The sequence below is a fragment of the Pelobates fuscus genome, chromosome 1 (assembly GCF_036172605.1).
Source record: "Pelobates fuscus isolate aPelFus1 chromosome 1, aPelFus1.pri, whole genome shotgun sequence".
NCBI lineage: Eukaryota > Metazoa > Chordata > Amphibia > Anura > Pelobatidae > Pelobates > Pelobates fuscus.
In genome coordinates, this window is record NC_086317.1 from 108374330 (window position 1) to 108400235 (window position 25906).

General features: G+C 39.5%; 1 protein-coding gene across 2 annotated transcripts in view; it reads left to right on the top strand.

Moving 5' to 3' along the window:
- PNPLA4 (patatin like phospholipase domain containing 4) overlaps positions 1-22719 on the top strand; it is a 55761-nt gene extending 33042 nt beyond the window's left edge. For both annotated transcript variants that reach the window (XM_063444279.1, XM_063444280.1), the window contains exons 5-7: positions 14562-14627; positions 20647-20799; positions 22395-22719. In XM_063444279.1, coding sequence (XP_063300349.1) covers positions 14562-14627; positions 20647-20799; positions 22395-22526 — 351 coding nt within the window. In that variant the 3' untranslated portion in view covers positions 22527-22719. The remainder of the gene's footprint in view (positions 1-14561; positions 14628-20646; positions 20800-22394) is intronic.
- The last annotated feature ends 3187 nt before the right edge of the window (positions 22720-25906 follow it).

The following is a 25906-nucleotide window of genomic DNA, read 5'->3' on the forward strand; positions in this document are numbered from 1 at the left end:
ATTTCTGGGGCTGGTTGGGCAGTAGGAGGTACTAAATGCAGGTCTCCTACTGGCGGGCTTAGTTGTTGGGGAGGGGGAACAAAACTCACCGCTCCCAATGGTGTACAGTCCAGAAGCCCCATCAGGTTAGAGACAGGCGGTGTCACTGGATCATATAAGTCCGCATAATTCTGTTCGATCTCCCACTGCTCTGGTGGTACTTGTGGGGTATATGGTAACTGACTGGCGCTGAACAGGTGTTGGTAATCCTGCTCCAGCTCCCATTCCTGGACAGCCAGTTCAGTCAAGTCTGGCCTTAGGTCCTCGGCCATAGGGAGATCCAGCACGGCTTCTCTGTAGTCAAATATGTCCCAAAGCCGTGACTCTGCCGCACTCCCAAATTCTGGTTCTGCAAATGTCCCCCATAATAAGCCAGGGCCATTATAATCCTCGCCCTCGGGTTTGCCAAATTTGGCCATTCCAGGCACCCGCTGAACCGCGTACCAACGTAGCGCTTGGTATGCGTCCTCGAGACCCAGTTCTCTCCATGCCAGTGACTCAAGTTGCATCACCCATTCCTCCTGAGCCTGTTCTCCCAGCATAGATATCCGTAGGGCCACTCTACCTTGTAACCGCTGCTCCTTGCTGGGAAGACGCTCCCCTCGCCAACGCTGGACACCCTCTAGGGTTTCTTCCCACATCTCTTGTCGTGCGCTGTCACTGCAGTCCAACCTGGTTGCCTCTACTATTGGCTTTACCAGTGGTGCTAAGAGGTTCTGTAACCTCCGGTTAAACTCCTCTTCCACCTGGAGCACTGTCCAGGGACTCGCTGGTTCTATGCCACTCCATAATAATTCCTGTGTCTCCAGGGTGTTGTTCCTCTCACACCAGGACGCCATCCCACCGCTTGCCACCAATGTAACGGATCGCCTGGCACCCCGACTGGATACCTCCGTTAATGGATGCTCCTAGTGCTTCCTGAGGACTCCAAGCACTCTGGCAGACACCATAATCACCGAACCGATGCAGCATATGAACCTTCTCAAGCATATGAATGCTGTATACAGCCGAATAGGACAAACCATGCAAATAGGTTTCCACTCCTAGCAGTCAAACTGGAACAGCATACAATAAATCCTTCCCCCAATAATGAGACGACACATCACTTTGAGGTTAAAACAGGAACTCTGGACTGGCTCATCCAGCCTGGCTTTTATTACAATACTACACAAACAGTCCCCACCCAGGGGGAGGCATAAAACACCCAATCACACACATGGTTCAGCCCACACCTCTCCTCCCCTTAGATAATACTTAACCCAATTATATAGTACACACTTTTCCCCAATTCCTGGATGTACCCCAAATACATATGATACAACCCTAAAACAGGTATCCCCTGATAGCCCTGATCTGGGTGAGCAACATACTCAAAAATCACCCAGATCGGACCAGGGGTTCGGGAGTTATGAGCAGGCAAAGTTTTGACCGACCGCATGGGTAAAGTATCCGAAAACAGTTCCATGCATTTTGGCCCTGCGGTCGGTCACAAACAGGTGAATGAAACACACGAATTACTGGTGTTATAGAGACTAAGGGGAATTCGTATGAATCCCCTAGTTCGTACGTTTCTTTCTACCGAACGGCGGGTCATTCGGTAGTTTCCCCACGAAATCCTGGAAGTCTGGAGGTCTCAGCGGTGTTTGCCTAGTCGAGTGTCCGATTTCAGTTCCAGACACTCGACGGCAAAACACCGCTGTTCGGCAGTTAAAGATGGCCGCCGCCACGTGGTGGTTTTCCTGAATGGCGGCCACCCAGAGGACACAGCACACATTACATGATTGCCAATTACCCGTTTGCAACATTGTTGCAAACGGTAATTGGAGGCACACTTATTCCTGGGTGGTCTGGTTGTTCGGTAGTTTCCTCAATACAATGAATGGAGTGATTCTACCGAACAATCAGATGAAGGCTGCATATATATATAACCCAGGTTAACTGCATACATAAATACATATACGATATACAGGCAGTATAATAGAACATGCTTCACAGTCTTAAAGGGACAGTAGTCCCAAAAGTCCCAATGTGTCCATAGATGCTGTTAAAAGGGCCAGTAGCAGCAATATACAGTATAACAAGCCCAAATATAAATCTTTAAATGTACCAGTTTTCCAGGGGCCATAGTCAGCGGGTAAGAGGCAGGCAGCCAGGCCCCTCCAATGTCCAGTGGCGAGGTGGGTTCCGCCACAGGGAGATGAGCCATAACTTGCACATTTGCAATATGGGGTAGCGTCCACCAAGATGTTCACAGACATTGATTTTATTTGGATTGTCTACAGAACCCTTAGCTAAAATGCTAAGAAACATTTTTGGATATTAAGCAGTTGGAGGTGGTGAGGGTTTGAGTGTAATCTAAGTTTATTTACAGATGATAGCTTACTCTGAAAACCTCCTCCAAACTCCTCTCTCATTTATACACCATGCAAGCTAATTTTGGAGCATAGTCAGGGTTTAAAATGTACCACTCCACGTGTGAAACCTTGAATGGAACCCTTTCCTTGAAAAATGTGTGATTACTGTGGGCTAACTCCTCACTCAAATAGAATCATAACTATTTTAACCCCTTCAGGACGGAGTCAATAGTGCACGTTCTGATCAAAACAAAACGTAAACAAAAACTGGAATTTGCGCTATATGTCTGTTCACCCGTAGTTCCCCTCTTTCATATTATATGCACCCACACTTATTATATATCATTTTGTTCAGGAGAAACAGGGCTTTAATTTATCATTAACTATTCATATATGGAACATAATTCATTATGAATAAAATAAAAAATTTTTTGAGAAAATAAGATTTTTTTTTAAATTTGTATTTCCGTCTGACATTTTAGCTGTGAATGTCATAATACTGTTAGGTTTTACTGCACATATTTGTAATCAGTGATGTCTCACGAGTACAACAGTATCCCCCATTAACAGGTTTTATGGTGTTTTGGAAAGTTAAAGGGTCAAATATAGAACGTTCCATTTTCAAATAGAAATTTGCCAGTTTGGTAATGTTACCTTTGAGAGGTGTGGTAGCCCAGGATTGAGAATTACCCCCATAATGGCATACCATTTGAAAAAGTAGACAACCAAAGGTATTGCAAGTGGGGTATGTCCAGTCTTTTTTAGTAGCCACTTAGTCACAAACACTGGCCAAAGTTAGCGTTCATATTTGTTTTTGTGTTAAAAAAGCAAAAAACGAATATTTGGCCAGTGTTTGTGACTAAGTGGCTACTAAGAAAGAATGGACATACCCCACTTGCAATACCTTGGGTTGTCTACTTTTGCAAATGGTATGCCATCATGGGGGTAATTCTCATTCCTAGGCTACCATACGCTCTCAAAGGCAACATAACCAATCTGGCAAATTTCAATGTCAAAAAAATGAAATGCAAGCCTTATATGTGACTCTCTAACTTTCCAAAACACCATGAAACCTGTACATGGGGGGTACTGTTATTCTCGGGAGACTTCACTAAACACAAATATTAGTGTTTTAAAACAGTAAAACATATTACAACAATAATATAGTCCATAAAAGTGCCGTTCGTTTGTAAAAAATGCAAAAAACGTCACTTTTACTTAAAATATCATCGTTGTAATACAATTTACCAATTTCAAACACTAATATGTGAGTTCAGCGAAGTCTCCCGAGTAAAACAGTACCCCCCATGTACAGGTTTTATGTTGTCTTGGAGAGTTACAGGGTCAAATATAGTGCATGCAAATTAAATTCTCTGCACTTTCTCCCTGTGTTGTCAGGTATGTCAATCAAATTTTAATTAATCAAATCACCTAATTATGTTAAAAGATTACTTAAATATACACGTAGAATTTTAATATATATGCATTTATAGGTATTTCAATTCTACGTGTATACTAATGTAATCTTTTATGTAATTATATGTATTTATCTATATATATATATTTGCGGTTATTTGCATTTTATATATAGATAGATATATATAGAATGTCATTGTAAGTGTATTTTGTTACCAATATATATATATTAATAACAAAATACAGTTAGAATGAAATTACATATGGATATATAATTTATATTAAATTTTGTTTCAATATTTTATTTATTAATTTTATTATTTTATTTATTTATTATTGTAATTATACGTATTTATATATATATAATATATGTGTATATATCTATTATATATATAATATATGTATATTATATATATGTAACGTCATTCTAAGTGTATTTTAATACTAATATATGTACTTATATTAGTATTAAAATACACTATGTATGACGTTAAATATATATAATATATATTATATATATAATATATATACATATATTATATATATATATATATATATAAAAATATTTATTTTATTTTATAACATGTTTTTTATTTTTTTTTTTACACTACCTACCAGCAGGGGGACTGTCTAATATTTTAGACAGTCCCCCTGCTGGCAGATCCACAGCCAGCTATAGGGGGCCATGTGATCACTCTTTGAGAGCGATCACATGGCCCCCGGGGGCCTGATTTGCCGTGGGGGGACTGCCTGGGCTGTGAGGCAGTCCTCCCAAAGCGGAGCACCGGGAAGGTAAGTATCCCGGGCGCTCCAGGGCTTAAAGCCGTTACGGCGTTCTATGCCGTCGCAACGGCTTTAAAGCCCACTAAATGCGTGACGGCATAGAACGTCGTAACGGCGGGAAGGGGTTAACCTCTGTTGGTTAAATAATAACTCCCACCTGGTCTGGGATGTACAGGGTGAAGTATGGTGCTATAACATATCACCTTTGATGTTTATTGACATAATGGACCTGTTTCAAAAATTCTCGTTTTGCCTGGATATGCATAGTCAAGATGACCGTGCATATTTTTTGTATTTGTACTGCCCCATGTTCCTAGCCATAATACTATCCAACATAACTTCTCCACAGTATGCTGTATACTCATTCATTTTTTAAATCTTTGATCTATAAACTGAAAAGGGACAGTGTCTTGTTCATCTCTGAAATGTAGGTGTCCATTAGGGGTCCATTCAGCTGCTCCACTTTGTGTGTCTGCAAACACCCAGAGATCAACTTTACTTTTTACAATGTAACCTGTATATTTCCTTACAAAATATTAGAATTGACCACCCCCTCTGCTATACTCCGACCTTATCTCTACCACCTACCCTAATCCTCGAAAGTTTACTCCACAGAAGAGTAACTTAAGAGAGACCATAAACCGGGAAAATGTGTTGGATAGCTATGCCCATATCATGCATATTGCAGCTTGCACTTAGGTTAAAGAGAACTGTTTAAAATTATGGCAATATTCACCCATTTAGATTATCTAAAAGGTGTCAAGGTACTGTGCCAACAGTACATGATGTTGGGTTGCTTTCGTTAATCAAGACTACACCAAAGTTTTGGCTAGGGACACTAACAAGCTCATAATTGAAAATGTACTCCCTTACAGGTGTGTGTGGGGAAATGCTAGAAAACCGTCCCCCATCCCGAGCACAGGTTGGTTTGAAAATTTGGAGAAGATTATGGTTGTGATAAATTAAACTTGTGAGCGTTTCCTAAATTAAAGGACCACTATAGTGCCCCCACCCTCATGGCCCCCCTCCTGCCAGGCTGAAGTTGGAGGAAGGGGTTAAACACTTACCTTTCTCCAGCGCCGGGCTACCTCGGCGCTGGGGACTCTCCTCCCTCTTCGGCTGAATGCGCATGCGCGGCAAGAGCCGCGCACGCATTCTGTCAGTCCATAGGAAAGCATTCTCTGAAAATCACAGTGAGAAGCGCAGAAGTGCCTCTTGTGGCTGTCAATGAGACAGCCACTAGAGGCTGGATTAACCCATATGTAAACATAGCAGTTTCTCTGAAACTGCTATGTTTACAGCAGGCAGGGTTAATCGTAGATGGACCTGGCACTCAGACCACTTCATTAAGCTGAAGTGGTTTGGGTGCCTATAGTGGTCCTTTAAATCACCTTGATTGGACATTTTTGCTCCTCTGGGATTTATTATTAACATTGTCATTGTGAGTAATTGGTGCAGGAGATTTCTTTGAATGTATTTTGGGAAGCCTAGTCTGACCCACTAGTCTCCATGTCACCTTCACATGTAGGGGATCATGGTTAAAGGACCACTATAAGCACCCAGACCACTTCAGCTCAATGAAGTGGTCTGGGTGCCAGGTCCCCCTAGTTTTAACCCTGCAGCTGTAAACATAGCAGTTTCAGAGAAACTGCTATGTTTACATTAAGGGTTAATCCAGCCTCTAGTGGCTGTCTCCCTGACAGCCACTAGAGGCTGCTTCCGCAATCCCCCATGTGAAAAGCCCATTGAGGACATGCTGGACGTCCATAGGAAAGCGTTGAGGACATGCTTTCCTATGGGCGCTTTGAATGCACGTGCGGCTCTGGTCACGCATGTGCATTCGGAGCTGACAACAGCAGAGGGAGGAGAGATCACCAGCACCAAGGGAGCTCTGGGCTGGATTAAGTTGAGTGACTGAAGGGGTTTCAACCCCTTCAGTCCAGCGGGAGGGGGAGGATCTAATAACCCTATAGTGCCAGGAAAACAAGTTTGTTTTCCTGGCACTATAGTGCTACTTTAAGCCACAATGTTTTTTTTTAATTCTCTCATTGTCTTTTTCTCCTCTCTCCCTTTTTTTTCGAACCCTCATAGGCGTTAGACTTTACAATTCCATGTTATATTTACTTGTTACTTTATTCTATGTTACAATAAAAAGGAATTTAATAATATTTTTAACTACAATAAAAATCTCTTTAGGAAGAAAATTCCACATCTTTATTATCATTGCCATAGGGAACCCTTTCTTTCCCGTTCATCTTGATGGGTAACTTCATAAGCTTTATTAAGTGTCTTATGTTTATATGATATGCTTAAGTAGTTTAAAAAAAAAAAAAACACACAAAAAACAAAACCTGATAGTTTAAGGGTTAAACTTCTGCAGAGTGGAAACAGTATAATATTGCAGCATGGATTAAAGCTGTTTGTTACAAATAAAGATGATAGACAGGGTGATTTACTTTAATGAATATCTAACAATGACTCAGCTGGGACACTAGTTGAAATGTCAGAACACCGGCAATTATAAATTCATCAGCAATTATGTCATATGTGTTTTATGTTGTAGTCGGGACTAATTTCAAAAGTTCAGAGTGATTGGGGACATGATAACAACAGAAATTATATTTTGTGAGGTTTGACAAGATTTTTTTAAATGTAATAAAACTATGGACGCAAAACACATTTTTATGGTTAAACCTATGTATAAAACATTATTAATACCTGTGTCATTAACTTGTAGCAAAGTATGTGGAAAAAAGTTACAAATTCACGCCGACTTGAAAGGCAACCAGTCTTGAGCAGACCAAAATTTGTGAGAATTCTTTTAAATTGTCACTTCATTTCAATTTAACCCCCCCCCCCCCCCCATATTGTTTTAAGTTTTCTATGTGTAGGTAACAAGTGAAAAAACTATTTCAGCCAACTAGGGTATACCAGCCTTTCTTCAAATTAATGAATTACCTATATCTACTCTAGTGTTGATAGTGTCTTGTCATTATAGTTCCGCTTTGCAAATATAGGATCATCACTAGTGATGATCTCTGGCCAATCCATGAGGCAAGGCGCATCTGTGGCAGTCAGTGTTAGGAAGAGCATCTTTCCAGGTGTCTGAGAGTTGCCATGCAAACATAGTGGCATGGTGCCACACCTATCAGACGGCAGTGGCAGCATGGGTGTGTCTGTCGGTGGACTCCCTCAGTTGTGACTAGCAGCTGTTTTCATGCTTCCAAATCATATCAATTGTGACTGGTAATTGACAAGACATAGACAATAAAAGCAGATATTTTTTTTTAAACTATCTTATTGTATTCTTAATTCTCTTTTTGTTCATGATATCAAATGTTATTTTCTACTATGCCATTAATTATTTTAATCATTTCTATTTTTTTTTTTTTTAAATCCTTTGTTTCCCTATCCAACCCTCCTTTATGACCAACCATCTCAATGCTCACTTTTTCCCCTGCATGCACTACACACCAAGGCAGGATAGTACGAGCTCTCGGTACCCTAACCTTACCGCCAGTTTTCTGTTAATCAATCACTTATTTTCACTGAATTTCAAGTAATTAAATGGATACTAAAGGCACCAAAACAACCTTAGCTTAATGAAGCAGTTTTAGTGTATAGATCATACATCTACAGTCTCACTGCTCAGTCCTCTGCCATTTAGGAGTTAAATCACTTTGTTTATGCAGTCTTAGTCATACCTACCTGCTATGGTGAGAAGTGCAAATTTTACTTCTTTATATTTGAGATGCTATTAGCTAAAATCTAGAACACATAGAGCATCTCTAAGGGCGGAAAGTTAAGTGGTAGTCTGCAAAACATGACCTAAAGGTACAAAACCTGTCCATATATTTTGTCGCAAATATCTACTGAACAGTTTGCAATAACTACAGTTGACAACTGAATTTTATGACAACATTGGGTTTTGGGATACAGTGCTATCCACTAATAATGGCACCCTTGGTAAATATGAGCAGAAAAGGCTATGAAAAATTATTTTTTTTGTTTAACCCCTTAAGGACGGATGACGGTTCAGGACCGTCATCGGCATTTTTGCATTGCCGACCGCTGACGGTCCTGAACCGTCCTAACGGTCTTAGTTACTTACCTGATCGCCGTCGTTCCCCCGGCGGCGATCGGCGTTGGTCCCGGTGTGGGGAGACTGCCTGTTGCCCAGACAGTCTCCCGATGGCGGATTAGGACCCCTGGGGCCATGTGATCGCTCAACAGAGCGATCACATGGTCACAATAGGTGTCCATGTGTCTGCCTGCAGGGGGACTGTCTGTGCTGACAGGCAGTCTCCCTGCTAGTGTAAAATCATTAAAAAACATTAAGTTAAAGTTAATAAAAAAAATAATAATTATATATGTGTATATAAATATGATATAATATATTTATATAATATATGTCTGTATAATTTCATATATATTATATATAATGTCATAATAAGTGTATTTTTATATTAATATGTACATATATTAATATAAAAATACACTTATAATTAAATTACACATATATATATATATATTAACTATATATATTGTATAAATATATTATTATAAAATACAAATAATAAGTAATTTAAATTAAATTAAAACAAGTAAAAATAATAATAAAAAAAATGATATATCTATATTAAATTTTATTCTAACTGTATTTTCATATGAATATATATATTTATATCAAAATACACTTAGAATGAAATTGTATATATATATATATATATATATATATATATATATATGTATATATAAATAAATAAAAAGAATACGAACTATACATATGTCCATATACAAAATTACATAAATAATTATATAAATATGCATATATATTTAAATTCTACGTGTGTATTTATGTAATAATTTACATAATTAAGTAATTTTATTGATTGCAATTTGAGGGACCTGCCTGCCAACCCAGGTCGAAAGTCCAGATAATTTAATTTGCTAGAACTTTATTTTACCCTGTAACATTCTACGACACCCTAAAACCTGTACATGGGGGGGGTACTGTTTTACTCGGGAGACTTCGCTGAACACAAATATTAGTGATTTCAAACAGTAAAACATATCACAGCGATGATATTGTCAGTGAAAGTTACTTTTTTGGCATTTATCACACACAAACAGCACTTTTACTGATTATATAATTGTTTTGATACATTTTCCAGTTTTGAAACACTAATATTTGTGTTAAGCAAAGTCTCCCGAGTATAACGGTCCCCCCCCCCCCCCCCCCCCCCCCCCATGTACAGGTTTTATAGTGTTTTTGAAAGTTACAGGGTCAAATATATGGGTCAAATATTTTTACAGTGAAAATGGCCAGGTTGGTTAAGTTGCCTTTGAGAGCGTATGGTAGCCCAGGAATGAGAATTACCCCCATGATGGCATACCATTTGCAAAAGAAGACAACCCAAGGTATTGCAAATGGGGTATGTCCAGTCTTTTTTAGTAACCACTTAGTCACAAACACTGGCCAAAATTAGCATTCAATTTAGTTTTTTACTTTTTTCACACACAAACAAATATGAACGCTAACTTTGGCCAGTGTTTGCGACTAAGTGGCTACTAAAAAAGTCTGGACATACCCCATATTGAATACCCTGTGTTGTCTACTTTAAAAAAAAATATGTACATGTGGGGTGTTATTCAGAGATTTATGACAGATAATAGTGTTACAATGTCACTATTGATACATTTTAAAAATGTATGTTTTGAAACCGCAATATCCTACTTGTACTTATAGCCCTATAACATGCAAAAAAATAGCAAAAAGCATGTAAACACTGGGTATTTTTAAACTCAGGACAAAATTTTGAATCTATTTAGCAGTTTTTTTTATTCGCTTTTGTAGATGAGTAAAAGATTTTTCACATAAAAGTCAAAAAACATGTATTTTTTTCAATTTTTCATTATATTTTTTCATTTTTTTAAAATTAAATTACATGAGATTATATAAACAATGGTATGTAAAAAAAATGGTCCTGAAAAAAAACCAATATATAATTTGTATGGGAACAGTAAATGAGACAGCGGAAAATTACAGCTAAACACAAACACCACAAAAGTGTAAAAAGATGCCTGGTCGCAAATGTACAACATCGCAAAAACAGTTTTTTTTTAAATATACAAAAATGCTTTGCTGTAATATATATCAAACAATTCCAAACACAACACAGGTTTATTACATTTAAAAAAAGGATCTTTGCTACATATGTGTGGCACAGTTATTGGCGCCCTTTTAGTCAATACTTTGTACTACCTCCCTTTACCAATATAATAGCTCTCCTATAATGCCTGATGAGATTGTTGAATATATGGCAAGGGATATGGAGAGATTCTCCATGAAGAAGCTCTTCAGATCCTTAAGATTTCAAGGTCAACACTGGTAGTCTCTCCTCTTTAGTTCATCACACAGGTTTTCTATGGTGTTCAAGTCAAGGGATAACATAAGCCATTGCAGGAACTTGACTTTGTAGTCAATAAACCATTTTTGTATTGGTTTTGATGTATGTTTTGGATTATTGTCCTGATGGACGATCCAACCACGGCCCATTTTAAGCTTTCTGGCAGAGGCAGTCAGGCCTTAATTTAATATCTGTTGATATTTTATAGAGTGTATATCCTAACAAAATGTCCATGTCCTCTTGCAGAACAACAGCCCCAAGATATTAAAGAGCCATCACCATATTTAGCTGTGGACATGAGGCGTTTTTTCATATGGCTAAACTCTGTGTGTGCTAAGGTTGAACCATCCTCTTCACAGTGCATTGAGGCAATATAGACAAATGTCCTCTTCCAGGACGATTCATAGCATTTCTAGTTGACTGTAACTTCCTAATTTTTGCCCTGATGGGGGAAATGGTCATTTTAAAAGATTTTGCTATTTTCTTAGAACCACTTCCCATTTTGTGAAGCTCAACAACCTTTTGCCGTGCATCACAGCTATATTCCTTGGTAATACCCATTATGATGAATGACTAGGGGAATTTGGGCTATGTATTACCTCATTGATACCCTATGAAATAGGAAGTCATGGTTGAACAATTTCCTGTTCCTGGTCACCAAGGTGTCTTAAAAAAATAAAATATCAGTGGGAATATACTTCCAATATATGTTTTCCTCTCATATGGGTGTCACTAATTGTGCCACACATATATTTATCAAAGATTTTTTTTATAAACCTATATTGTGTTTGCAATTGTTTGATGTCCATGAGAGCAGAGTTTTTCTGTTTTTGTTGAACAAAAAATCAAAAGGTTAAACAATAAAGACAATTATTTTACAGCCTACTTTTCTTATATTTACCGAGGGTGCCAATATCAGTGGAGGGCACTGTATATCATGGGCTTAAATGATAATATAATACAATATTTTAGTTATCTCAGTTTTGTCATATCAGCATAGATTTTGGCCTTTTGGGTCACAGTTGTGTAGCAAATACATATTTAAAAATATAATAATAGCAACACTATGAATACTCTCTGCACTGCCTGACATCTCAGCTATTGAACAGATAGAATTTCAGCTTCGTGAAAAGCTTTTATGCATAGTTCTTTGTCCATAGACAGCGGAGGGCTACATAAAACAAATTACAGTGTTTTGCAGGTATTGTCAATTATTTAATCTGCTGCACACTCATTATGATTGCCAAATCAATACATGTTGGCATATAGCAATTGTAGACTAGTTGCTGAAAAGATCTCAATCAATCTAAAATATTATAGTTAATGTGTGGAGGGGAGCAATTGTGTTAGCTCAGCAACTGACTCAGCTTGTCCTCAAGTGGCATGAAGTGGTGAAGAGAACTTGTGGTGTATGGATTGAAAACCATTATTTCACGTTTTAGGGAAAACATTTTGTGAACCTACAAAAGAGTAATTTTACTTCATTTTTGTTAAAAATAGATGACAAGGTGAATTTAGGTGACAGGTTTAAAAACATGATGTGGCCAGTCCCCAAAGAGGCTCGGTGCTGAAGCACAACGATATGTCTGTCTTATTCAGACCAGGATTTTAAGTAGTATAATCCAGGAACCAGTAAGCTTTTGTTATGTTTGAAATATATAGTTAATTATTTATTTTTCGAAGGGCAAATAAAGTTTTCCTTTGATATCCTATGTGTATATATAATATATATGAAATCTGATCCATTATGCCCCTATTCTGAAGGTGCTACTGAGCCAATTTTCGGCAGAAATGTTTTATTTCTTCAAAAGTTGCTTAGAAATGATGTACCGTATATGTTTTTTTTATTTTGTTTTTATCAGATTACATTTGTTTAAAGAGCAGAAGATGAAGGTAACAAAGTCCCTGTCTGACGGTGTTGGATTAGGTGCTTAATTTTTGAATCCCCACACCTGCCAGCAATGGGTAGGCACAGAGAGCCCCTGGTCAATATCAATACCTTAACTATCAATATTAATACCGTTGCCCACCATTTAGGGGATAGATAGCCATGACTTCCCAGTTGTTTATTTTTTAAATACCATACTCTCATGAGGGATACAGGGGAAGACCACTGGCAGTCCCTTTACTATTACTGTGTTATGATCGCCATGCGGCCACTAAGGAGATGCAGATTATTGACAACTGAGCAGTTACAGGCAGTTCAACTCTTTATCAAAATGCCCAGGCATTTTCAGGAAAATGGGGAAGGGACCCCACCCCCCCACCCCCCTCTCCCCCTCCACTGTTATTTTATTATTTACTCCATCCCAACATACTTGACCCCTTATTGATCTATTTAACAGCAATAGCAGCTGACTAGTGGTTATTTAGCCTTTTTGAAGTCTTGCTTTTGACCCCCATATTGATTTAGTTAAGTGATGCCAGCGAGCTAGAAGTTGTTTAGTCCTTTTTTATATCTTTCTCTTGACCACATATACCGTATATTTATTTAATAGGAATAGTAGCTGGCTAGTGGTTATCTAGTATTTTGTAATCCTTGCTGTGTTTATGTGGTGCATGGGTAGAGAAAATACCATACTGATGTTTTATTTAAAAAAAACAAAAAAAAAACAACAATAATAAAAAAAAAATTATATATATATTTTTTTTTTTATTATTGTTGTTTTTATATGCCACTATATGCTATATAACTATACCTCATAAATGCAGGATTTCAGTAAAAAAGGTGAGTTTATTTTGTGGATAATAATGGGCATGGTCTTGTAGAAATGTATTGTAGAAAACATTTAACTTTCTTTTTTTTAACTATCTCTGAATACCATTCTACACACAACATTACTTTTTTTTCTCTAATTCATGTACAAGCTACTCATTCTATGTTTCAAATGTTAAATCTCTAGATTGTATTTATTTAAAAATAATTTGGCAGTGAAGGAGTTAAGCCATTACTTATCAGTATGGACATGTGAGACAAGCAGCATTGTTAGTAAAGATAAGAATACCAAGGGATGAGAAGTCAAGTATTTTCTTTGAGTTTTGCCATTAACCGACAAACAATACATAATTGCACTCTTATTCTAGGAAAGAATGAAAATCTCTCTTAGCAGCTAACAAGTATAGTGCAGTAACTGGAAGAAAGACTTGAGAACTAGTCTGAGTTTTCTCTGGATATTACTATTTCAATACTATTTTCTGGTGTGTCTTTTATATAACAAGAAGCTAGCTAGGTTCATCACCTTGATTCTCAAGGCAGACTACTTCAAGGGCTCGTTTAAAGGATATTTGTATGAACTAAAAACGTACAGTGCTTTTATCCATGCAGAACATGTAAGATGCACTATATATTCTTTGCAAATTTCTCTTACATCCATAATTAAGGGCAGCTCATTTATTTTAATGATATTTTACTTAATCCCTCTCTGTGCTACATCCTAGAACATGGACTAAAGTACATATCTTTTGAAGCATATTAAAAAAAAACACACAAAAAAAAAACATTATACTGTAGAAACCATATTAGATAAAAGTATAGACAATTTTATTATGTTTCTTACAGGTGCTCTTGGCAAGTAGTTTTGTTCCTGTGTATGCTGGTATCAAGGCTGTGGAATATAAAGGAGAGGTAATAATGAATAGCCATTTGTATACATGCTATGCATACAATGGGCAAAGTGTAGTTATTGAAAAAATGTTCTTTCAGCTTTGAATTCGTAACATTATGAATAAATCACGATGCGTACTGATAATAATGATTCACTAGTTAATGAAAATCATAAAATAAAGGGTACTGTCACAATATAAGGTTAATTTGCTGTCATGAAAGATCTACAGTACCTATCGTGTGTTGTGTGTAAGGAGATAATTTAATTAATATTGTGACACCTTTGACCTCTTATAACACATATATAACCTGTTTTTCTGTACACTCAAGCGTTGTGCAGAAGGTGAAAGAATAATTTAGGTTAATGTCAGTGCCACAGTCGGCAAACATCTGCTCACTCACATTTGTTAAATTATGGGTTGATCATCAAAATGGCAGGGTGATAGCTCAGTGGGTATATGCACGATCATTGCAGACTTTCATGAGTAACTGAGTAACATTAAATTGGTTCACTTTTAGCTTCTATAATCTTCTTATGCTTTAAATGTATGATTTATCAGAGTGGTACATTATATATTGTTTTATGTTGAATACTTACCTCATCTCCAATGATGACCGCGTAGCCATCAAAGCAGCTTTGTGGGTGTTACAGTAATGCATTAATGTTACCCTCCATCCTATCCTCCCGACAAGCTGATGTCATGCCATGCATGGAAACACCCACTAATGACGTGGATTTTTTAAATTAATTAAAATGAATTAATGCACCACTTGGCCTGCAGAACTCTTGATGGCATTATTTTCCCTAGGACCCTCTTCACCCACTGTTCCTGTATGTCATACATGTTTGTCCTATTGATCTATTTTACAGTGTTGCAGAGTATCTTGGTGCTAAATTAATAATTGTAATACATGATTCTAATTATGTATCTTTTATATTACACAATATTAAGGGTTGCAGTTAAAAAAGATTAGGGCTACAGTCACATGCCCCACATTGCAAAACATCATTTGGTCAAAGTCAAAGTTCCAGGCAGCAGCTGATATTTGCACCTACCACAATTAATGCAGTTCCTCTCCCAATACTGATATGCAGGCAGAATTGCTGGGGAGACAAAACTGTGCTGTTTCTATCTCCTTGCTTCTTCTCCTGGAACATATATCACTAATGGGAGAGGACTGGAGCCACCCTGAGAGTGGAGCGCACTCGTGCTGCCTAGTGTCAGAGCATGCATTATGGAGAAAAACCCATGGGCGGCATCATACACCATACAGAATGGCAGATCATGTCATATATCTTTTAATAATAAATATAGTCGCATAATGATTTAATCATTATATTAATTAGTAGAAAGGGCACACTTTCAAATCAATAGTTTCACGAAAACAGTAAAAATTATACCTAATGATTTTCATAGTTAAATAATGTGTTTTGAAATAACCAGTAATTAACACCCTAAAGGAATTAATGACATTTCCCATGCATCAATATGCATGCAAACAGTGCACACTTATTAAACTGAATATTCTGGTTGAAGCTAATTAAGACATTTAATTCACACTATAAAATAAAAAAAAAAGAGAGATTTTTAGGTATTAATGTAAGACCATTGCAAGAGTTGGGAATTAACATTTATATGTAATCACCAGTTAAACTGTTAAGAACAAGAGATGGTTGTGATACAGCATTAAATCCACTCACGATGGATAACACAACAAGACCATCTAAAAAAATTGTGCTTTAAAGCCGAGTGATAACCATGGAACAGCAAGGAATCAAAATTGCTAAGTGCCTACATATGGAGTTGCACTCTCTATGAAAGCACTGAAATTGGAGCAGTTAGTATACATCCTGTATCTAATATTTTTTACTCACGTGATTACATGTGAAGAGTTTTTCAGCTACATTTGCCATGAGTTACGATATGCCATTAACACTCTGTGTGATTAGCATTGTTTATTTAAGATTGCTAGCGTGTGAGTGTAATGCCTGTCTAAAGAGAAGACTGAAGTAGGGTCAGCAAAAGTACCAAATGCTCAAAACATTGTCCTTTGGGAACTGATATCTGTTATATTGTTCTAACATTTTTGTATATAAGTTTGACAACCAGATTTCTATACAGGATTTTTTTTTTATGTATTCCAGAGAGGTACAGTTGGAACCCAGGGAAGCACCCACACTGCTAGATATACACAGAAATGCAGAATAACCCTCTCCTCATTATATTACAAATAATACAAACAGCCCACACACAAACATACATACAATCCCCACAAACTCAACACCACTAACAAACCACATACATGCACACAACCCCACAAACAACTTCTCACATGTAATACCCCAAACAGCCCCTCACATACACACACACACAAACACACACACTACCAAACACACAATGTGACATTTCCATCCACACACACAATCACACAAGCAGCCTCCATACACAGCCCAGATTCATAGGTATCATACAGAACACCAAAAAACTATGTGTGAACATATACAATGTAATAGCTCATATACGCACAAATACAACGGTACAAAGCAACTGCAGTATAAATAACACAAGCAGGCATTACAATCACTTTCATGCATGGGCGACATCACATGCTGCATATTGTACCATCACAAGGCCTCCCAAATGTTCAGATTTTTTTTGTTCAGGTCCTGTACCACCAACCCGACTGTTCCCTGGTATTCCACTTTTGGAATGTTCAGGCCACTAGGACCCTGCAGTGAGTGCAGAAGTAGTGCTCTTTGCAGGGTCTGTCCTCAGTGGGCCTGCTGTGGATCATAGGCAGGCAGCCTGGCATGCATTCAATCCAGGCTGACCTACCGGCAGGGGCGGACTGAGAGCCTTTGGGGCCCCTGGGCAAAATTAGATCCCAGGCCCTTTGAATGCACAAATATATGTGCATTAAATAAATGTTAAAGCATCACTATAGTGTCAGGAAAATAAAGTGGTTTTCCTGACACTATAGAGCCCTAAGGGTGCCCCCACCCTCAGGGTCACATCCTCCCTATCTCTGTCACTAGTCACCTCCTCCCTCACTCTGTCACTAGAGTGAGGGGGTGACTAGTGACAGAGTGAGGGAGGGGGTGACTAGTGACAGAGTGAGGGAGGGAGGGGGTGACACAGTGACAGAGGGAGGGATGGGGTGACTAGTGACAGAGGGAGGGATTGGGTGACTAGTGACAGAGGGAGGGAGGGGTGACTAATGACAGAGGGAGGGGGTAACACAATTACAGAGGGAGGGGGTGACACAATGACAGAGGGAGGGATGGGGTGACTAGTGACACAGTGACAGAGGGAGGGTGGGGGTGACACAGGGAGTGATTAGTGACACAGTGACGGAGAGAGGGGTTGACTAGTGACAGAGGGAGGGGTGACTAGTGGCAGTGAGGGAGGGGGTGACACAGTGACAGGTGACTAGTGACAGGGGGAGGGGGTGACTAGTGACAGAGGGAGGGAGGGGTGACAGAGAGAAGGGGTGACTAGTTACAGAGGGAGGGGGTGACTAGTGACAGAGGGAGGGAGGGGTGACAGAGAGAAGGGGTGACTAGTTACAGAGGGAGGGGGTGACTAGTGACAGAGGGAGGGGGTGACTAGTGACAGAGGGAGGGAGGGGTGACAGTGACAGAGAGAGGGGGGACTAGTGACAGAGGGAGGGAGGGCTGACTAGTGACAGAGGGAGGGTGGGGGTGACACAGTGATGGAGGGAAGGGGTGACTAATGACACAGGGAGGGGTGACTAGTGACACAGTGACAGAGGGAGGGTGGGGGTGATTAGTGACAGAGGGAGGGGGTGACACAGTGACAGAGGGAGGGGGTGACACAGTGACAGAGGGTGACTAGAGACAGAGAAAGGGGGTGAGTAGTGACACAGTGGGGGGGTGACTAGTGACAGAGGGAGGGAGGGGTGACAGTGACAGAGAGAGGGGTTGACTAGTGACAGAGGGAGAGGGTGACAGTGACAGAGGGAGGGGGTGACACAGAGACCGAGGGAGGGGGTGACACAGAGACAGAGGGAGGGGGTGACACGGAGACAGAGGGAGGGGGTGACACAGTGACAGAGGGAGGGGGTGACTAGTGACAGAGAAAGGGGGTGAGTAGTGACACAGTGGGGGGGTTGACTAGTGACAGAGGGAGGGGTGACAGTGACAGAGGGAGGGGGTGACACATTGACAGAGGGAGGGGGTGACACATTGACAGAGGGAGGGGATGACTAGTGGCAGAGGGAGGGGGTGACAGACACATTGACAGAGGGAGGGGGTGACAGAGGGAGGGGGTGACACATTGACAGAGGGAGGGGGTGACTAGTGACAGAGAAAGGGGGTGAGTAGTGACAGAGTGGGGGGTGACTAGTGACAGAGGGAGGGAGGGGTGACAGTGACAGAGAGAGGGGATGACAGTGACAGAGGGAGGGGGTGACACATTGACAGAGGGAGGGGGTGACTAGTGGCAGAGGGAGGGGGTGACAGACACATTGACAGAGGGAGGGGGTGACAGTGACAGGGGGTGACACATTGACAGAGGGAGGGGGGACTAGTGACAGAGGGAGGGGGTGACTAGTGACAGAGGGAGGGGGTGACAGTGACAAAGAGAGGGTGGTGACAGTGACAAAGAGAGGGTGGTGACAGTGACAGAGGGAGGGGGTGACAGTGACAGAGGGAGGGTGGTGACAGTGACAGAGGGAGGGGATGACTAGTGGCAGAGGCAGGGGGTGACAGACACATTGACAGAGGGAGGGGGGTGACAGAGGGACGGGGGTGACAGTGACAGAGGGAGGGGGTGACAGTGACAGAGAGTGGGGGTGACAGTGACAGAGAGAGGGGGTGACAGTGACAGAGGGAGGGGGTGACAGTGACAGAGGGAGGGGGTGACAGTGAGAGGGGGGTGACAGTGAGAGGGGGGTGACAGTGACAGAGAGAGGGAGGGTGGTGACAGAGAGAGGGGGTGACAGAGAGAGGGAGGGGGGTAAGTAGTTCCTACCTGTCTCTCTGCTCGCTCTGGTCTCCCTGGCTGCTGCTCCTTCCCCTGCTGATCGGGCTCTGTGTGAGAGGAGAGTACAGGAAGTGAGGTCACTTCCTGGCCCCGCCTCTCCTCATCACACAGGGCCGCACGGGACAGAGAGAAGGAGACCTGGCAGAGAGCTGGTGAAGCTGCCAGGTCTCATGTGAGGGTAAGGGGGGGGAGATTTAAAGAGCGGTAGGTTGCTGGGGCCCTGCGCTGCATCAGGGGCCCTGCGCTGCATCAGGGGCCCCAGCAACCTATTAAAGGAAATTATTTTTTATTGCCATTGCAGTTGGAGAGATCTCTGATCTCTCCAGCTGGAGCATGGCTGTGCTGCCGGGCCCCTGGCTGCCTCATGCCCTCGGTCCATGACCGATGTGCCCGAGTGGTCAGTCCGCCCCTGCCTACCGGTAATCTGGGCCCTTTTGGGCAGAGCCAGTGAAGTGTTAACTTAACTAATCTGCCATTTTTGCACTCTTCCTACCAGCAACCTACTCTGGGATGCCGGATTTGGGAAATATACATCACAAACTTCAGAGTACCGTGCACTGTCACACACATATTGAACTATAGAACTATCTGCAATTAACATTGTCATACAGATAGTCACTGCAAGTACTGTATTACCAATGGCTCTCTGAAGTGGCATACGCAATGTCATGTCATATTGTATGATAGATTCACTTTATTTGTATAGTTCTACTCTTGTAGGTACATTAATATTCATAATTCATTCATTCTTAATTTTATTCCAGTTTTGAAGACACTGTGACAATACAATGCTGATATGACACTTATCAAACTGTCATTTATGGATTACATTGACTTTCAAGAAAAACATGGAAATTTGTTGTTTTGGTTTTATGTAAAACACATACATGTGTAGGTGGTTACAGTAAGTAAGTTAGACACAAATATTTTATCCATGAAATGCATGATTCTTTGTTTTTTTAACACCTAATAAGTGTTTATTTTCCTATGTTTGAAACAGTATTTCAGATAGTTCTAAATTGTTTCTTGAACAGAGATGGTTTGATGGAGGTTTTTCAAACAGTCTTCCAATTCTGCCTGTTGGGCGAACAGTAACAGTATCACCTTTTGGTGGCCGTAACGACATCTGCCCAAAAGATACAGGGCATGTTGAACTATATCTCAAAGTTGCTAAGCAGGATATCCTGGTAAGTTAAATGTGGGTGCAATATGTAGCTCTTTTGATATAGATTACTTTTCCCTTTATGTTTATTGATAAAAAAAATACTCAAGCTTTTTTTCTAATTTTAATAAAACTTAAAATGTTTTAAATCTACCAAGAAACTGTATATTGACAAGTTTCCTTACACCATTGATTCAGATTTGATTCAAATCTAATTCACCTTTGCTGGAGTAATTATTTTTTTCCCATTAATTTTAAGGAAAACTTATTTTCTCCTAGCCACTTTTCAAATTCTGCTGATTGTGCCAATCCCTAGACAATACATCATCAACCTCTGGTTCTTTTCTATTCAAGGTGTAGTTTGACCAGATAGAAGCTTCACATTTTGTTCAATGAAGCTTGAGGTGTTGGACATGCTTAACATAGAACCACAATATATCTAAATCTGCTTGCAAAACCTGCAGTTCTCGTGTCTGCTATCTTTGCAAGCTCTCCCCTTTTAACTCTGCCCAGACTTTCTGTATCTGTCCAATCACAGTCTTCCCAATACAGCTCAATGAGAAGTTTTTGTAAGTCAGGCGCTCTCGCAATTGCTGCCTCTTGAGGTCAGCTGCATTGAGCTAACCAAACCAGGAAGTAACATTACCTGTTGTCTGCTTGAAAGCCAAGGGGGTGTAACCAGGTTAATTTGAAATCTGCACTTTTTGCAAAATGAAAAAAAAGAAAACACTCTACACACAACGCTTTTCAGCAAGCTAAAGCTGCTTAGGGGTCTGGAATGACCCTTTAAAGTGATGATAAGAAACCAATGGTTTACTTCTATTTGTAAAAATTAAAAGTGTGAGTCACTAGCTGGCATACAAATATAATTTGTACCTGTGTTTTTCTCTCCTATAAATCTATCAGTGGGCAGAGGGAAAGGAATAATTAGCAGATTTCAACATTCTTTTGCACAACCCAGTTCTTATCAGAGCAAGGGTTTTGGGGGATTCTAGTTCATTCATCAGTTTTTTACGTATGAACATTGTTAGCCAGCCTAAAACATCCAGAAACATTTGCTGTGCCTTTTGGTGACTATGTTGGTTCTGATATCATGGTGTTTGGCAAATATCATATCCGCATTGCACTTGGTAATTAAAGAGAGAAACTGTTATGCCTTACCTTTCCCTCTCCTCGCCTGCCGTGTCTCCTTACTGAGGTGGGTGTTACACTTCTTTAACACCCATCTTTGGTCCGCGTGTGCTCCCTCTTAGCTCTTCTTTCATTTCCCCTCCTTGGGGACACTTCTCTCCTCCATGATGCTGACATGCTGGCTTCATTGCTATACTATGAGCCATGCAAGGAGAAAAAAGTCACACAGTTCTTTTTGTGATTCTGAGTACAAGTTAATAACCTGTTATTATATAAATGGAAAAAAAGTTTTTAAAGTATGCAAAATTTTATATTTTTAAATGTATTATCTTTTTTTTTTTTTACGTGCAATGGAAAAAAAGAGAATGGTAGCATTTTTTTATTCCATATAAACATTGTAGAACCTAGTACATTGCTTTGCCAAAGCATTTTGACAGTATAGGCATGTAAATAATGCATTTTTTTTTCTTACATAAACCTTTGCCACAGCTATCAACTGCCAATCTTGAAAGACTTAATCAAGCATTGTTCCCACCAAGCCATGACAAAATGGAGTCTATTTTTCAAGATGGATTTGAAGACACAGTGAACTTTTTGCAAACAGAGAACTTGTTTGAATAGAGATTTGTGATTGCTGTTAAATTAAGCAATGACATTTTTGATTGTCAAGAGATGAAATGAAACAATTTCTTGATGTATGCGTTAGAAAGACCATTAATCAACTGAAATACACTAAATGCAAGCAATGTCCTCACCAGTATTGTTTATCTTGTTGATATGCCAGATTAATAAAACAGTGGGCTAAAAATATGAAGGAATAGCTGACGACTGTGCTTATTTTGCATTGAATTTTGCTAAACAAAGTTACAAAGTAAAGCCAGAGTTATGAAAAAGTTAAACTATTTATTTTCAACAGAATATGTTGTTTGATACACTATCAAAATCATAGCATGCATTTCATACAGATATAGGCTTAAGATATAGGCTTGTCTTCGATGATGAATACTCTGGCTATTGATGGATGAAAAGTATTAATCATGTTTGAAATGTTCTTTTTTCCTTCTCCTCTTGAGAAAAAATGTCTGGTTTTCTAATAACATGTATTATATTGAGTATGTCTGGGAAAGAAATAGTAAGTTTTTTTTAATTATTGCTGTTTATTGTGCACATTAATTCTCTGCTGGAACTGTCTGTATAGTACACAATCAAACAAAAATGCTTATTAGCAAGAGACAGAGAGAAATAACCATGTGAAATATAAATGAGGTATTTTAGCACGTCTCGTTTTTTTGTGTGCTAATTTATGAATACCTATTTTGGTATGGAGTAAGATAGGCATTATATTTTGTAATCCTGTTGACCCCCACAGTGACGTGCCACCTCATTATTCAAGTTCACAGTGTGTATTGACAGCATTTCTCTTAATAAATATGCATCTTAAATAATGTTCAGTGTATCATGTGCAATAGTTTATCACCTGTATAAGAACAGTACTTCAGTGTTAGAATAGTGTTCTGGACCCAACAGTTGCAGCTCTCTTTACAGCTACCAGTGGTCAGAACAAGAAACTGTGAAGTTTCCAGATACCACATCTTTGACCATGACTAAATCTTGCCCTATGGATAATTTTCTGCAACTCCAGCAGACTTCTAGGCATTTCCACATTTACCAATATGGCACCTATTCAGCTGACATCTTGGAGCCTTGATGACAGTGAGGCCGACTCTCTCAATTCTCTGGCACAACTGAGAGTGGATCTATTTGTGATTATATGTTCGCAAAGGTGGACGTAACCGCCTTGGAGACAAAGATATCAGATGACATTTAGACCGAAACCGTTTGACCTCCGCAGTGACACTGCAGGCCAAACAGTAGAGAATTGGCTGTTGAGGGCCCTATGCAGTAATCAGCTGAGCAAGGATATCCTTATAGACTTGGGGTTTATAAGTCTTGCCAAGCTTTTTTCAGGCTCAGGTACTGCTTCAGAGATTTTACTGCGTTTTTCATGCTACATAGTGGGGTTCATAGCCTTTTAGGCTTTTTTTTTTCTTGCTTGTCCCTGATTACCTCTTTGTTTTTTTTATTTGGGTGGTGCGGTGGGGTCCTTTAAATGGGATATGGGAATGGCTGCTTGCATCTATTTATGTATTTTTGCATGTGTTTGTTCTATAAAAAACAAACTTTTTTTACACTTTTTATAAGCTGCATTTCAGTTGTCATTACAGTGTGCTTCTGCGTGCCTGGAATTGGCAACTTTGTGACTTGATAGTTAGGCCATTTATTGCTATATGGTTTGTGTTTGAGATGTGTTAATTATTTTTTTGTTAGTGAATCATTATTTATTATTTGTTACTGTATGGTCTCTGCATTGTATTGCAACATGTGAGGGATTTGTTTGTAATAAGTGGGGAGGGAGAGGGTATGGGTCTAATAGATCTGTGTATATGGGTTGTTTTGTATAGTCCAGTTTACAATGTATAACTTGATGTTTTCCTGGAGACCTGCCTTCCTAACATATTAGCCTCTGCCTTGTATTGTGGCCATGGGAAAATATTTACCATGAATATAATTGCTACATACTTGTATGCATTTAAATTAATTAATTGTCTATCTCTTTACATCTATTTATAAACGAGTAGTCCAGTATTTTGTCCTCTTTTTCCACTTTTACTTTTTTGCACATACTCAGTCTATTATTAGCTTTTCTCCGTTTTTGTCGGGCAGGGCAGGTCATCGATTGAGCTTAGTTCTATGCTACTTCGGGGGTCAAACATGTTTTTTGACTTCTTATGACTTTTGATACTGGAGGGACTTTACGTTATTTTCCTAGGATAGCAACAATAGCATGAGTGCTCAATCAATCCTTGCTCTAATCAAATTTGGTATTAATTGTCTGGTGATAGATGTTGTTCCCGACTTGCATTTTAATGTCAATTTTACCTGGGATATGCTTGGGTCTTCTTGTTTAATATATTTCTGGGAGTTCAGGTGTTTCCAGGGCACAAAACGCTCAGACCTTGACAATTAATTTCTTCTTTATGCTTGTTTCCTAACTTTCTCTTTTTCTATTTCTCTTTTTTTGTTCTCTTATCTCCCTCACTTTTTTAACTTCTTCCCTTGCCCCTGATTCCTAAATTCCGCAGCCATGATGGTGCCATCATCACATACACCTGCCCACTGCAAACTAGGTCTGTGAATGCTAGAGGTCTTAAATCTAGGCTCCTTGGAGAACTGTGGGCTACACAAACAATTCAGTCACAATGGTACAAGACATGGTAAAACACTAAAGAAGAGAGCTTACTCTTTCCATTAGCTCCTGTGATATAGAGTGTGCCTGTACACCACTTTCTCAGACTCAGATCAGAACGCAGTGTAGTGCGTTGCAGGACATGTTCAGAGGATTCTCAATGAGAAGCCCCTGATATTTTATTTCAAGTTAAAGAGACTGTTGATCTCTTACTGGGAAAAGGGAAGGACCTGTAAAGCCTTTTTTGCTGACCATGCCACTTCCAAAAATCAGGGCAAAGAACATGTTTTCACATATAATTTCCCTTCAATTAGTGGACCAGAAAATAATTAAGGTAATTTTCTTTTTATGAAGGGGCATATTCACTCACAGATTTACACATGTAACACTGTTAATGCTGAAAGCATACTTTTCTTATGAAGGTCTGTAGAGCTTTGTCTACTTTCTCTGAAGGGGTCTTAATCTAGGGAGGAGATTTTAATGTAGCACTGTACCCCTCTCTAGATTTATCAAGAGGCCGTACTGCTATATGTCAGTGCTGTCTTCATCAGATTCATGAGGCACTCACTCAATGCACTTGGTTGAGTGTTGCAAGGCAATACATCCATAGGGCAGGGATTATACCTACTTCCCGACTGCACATGGCAGGACACCATAACAAAAGAGTGTACCTACATAACCATAAAAGAAAGTCAGCAAATCCCTACAAAAAGAGTATGAAATTCTTAAATTAAAGTAGAGATATATTGTGCTA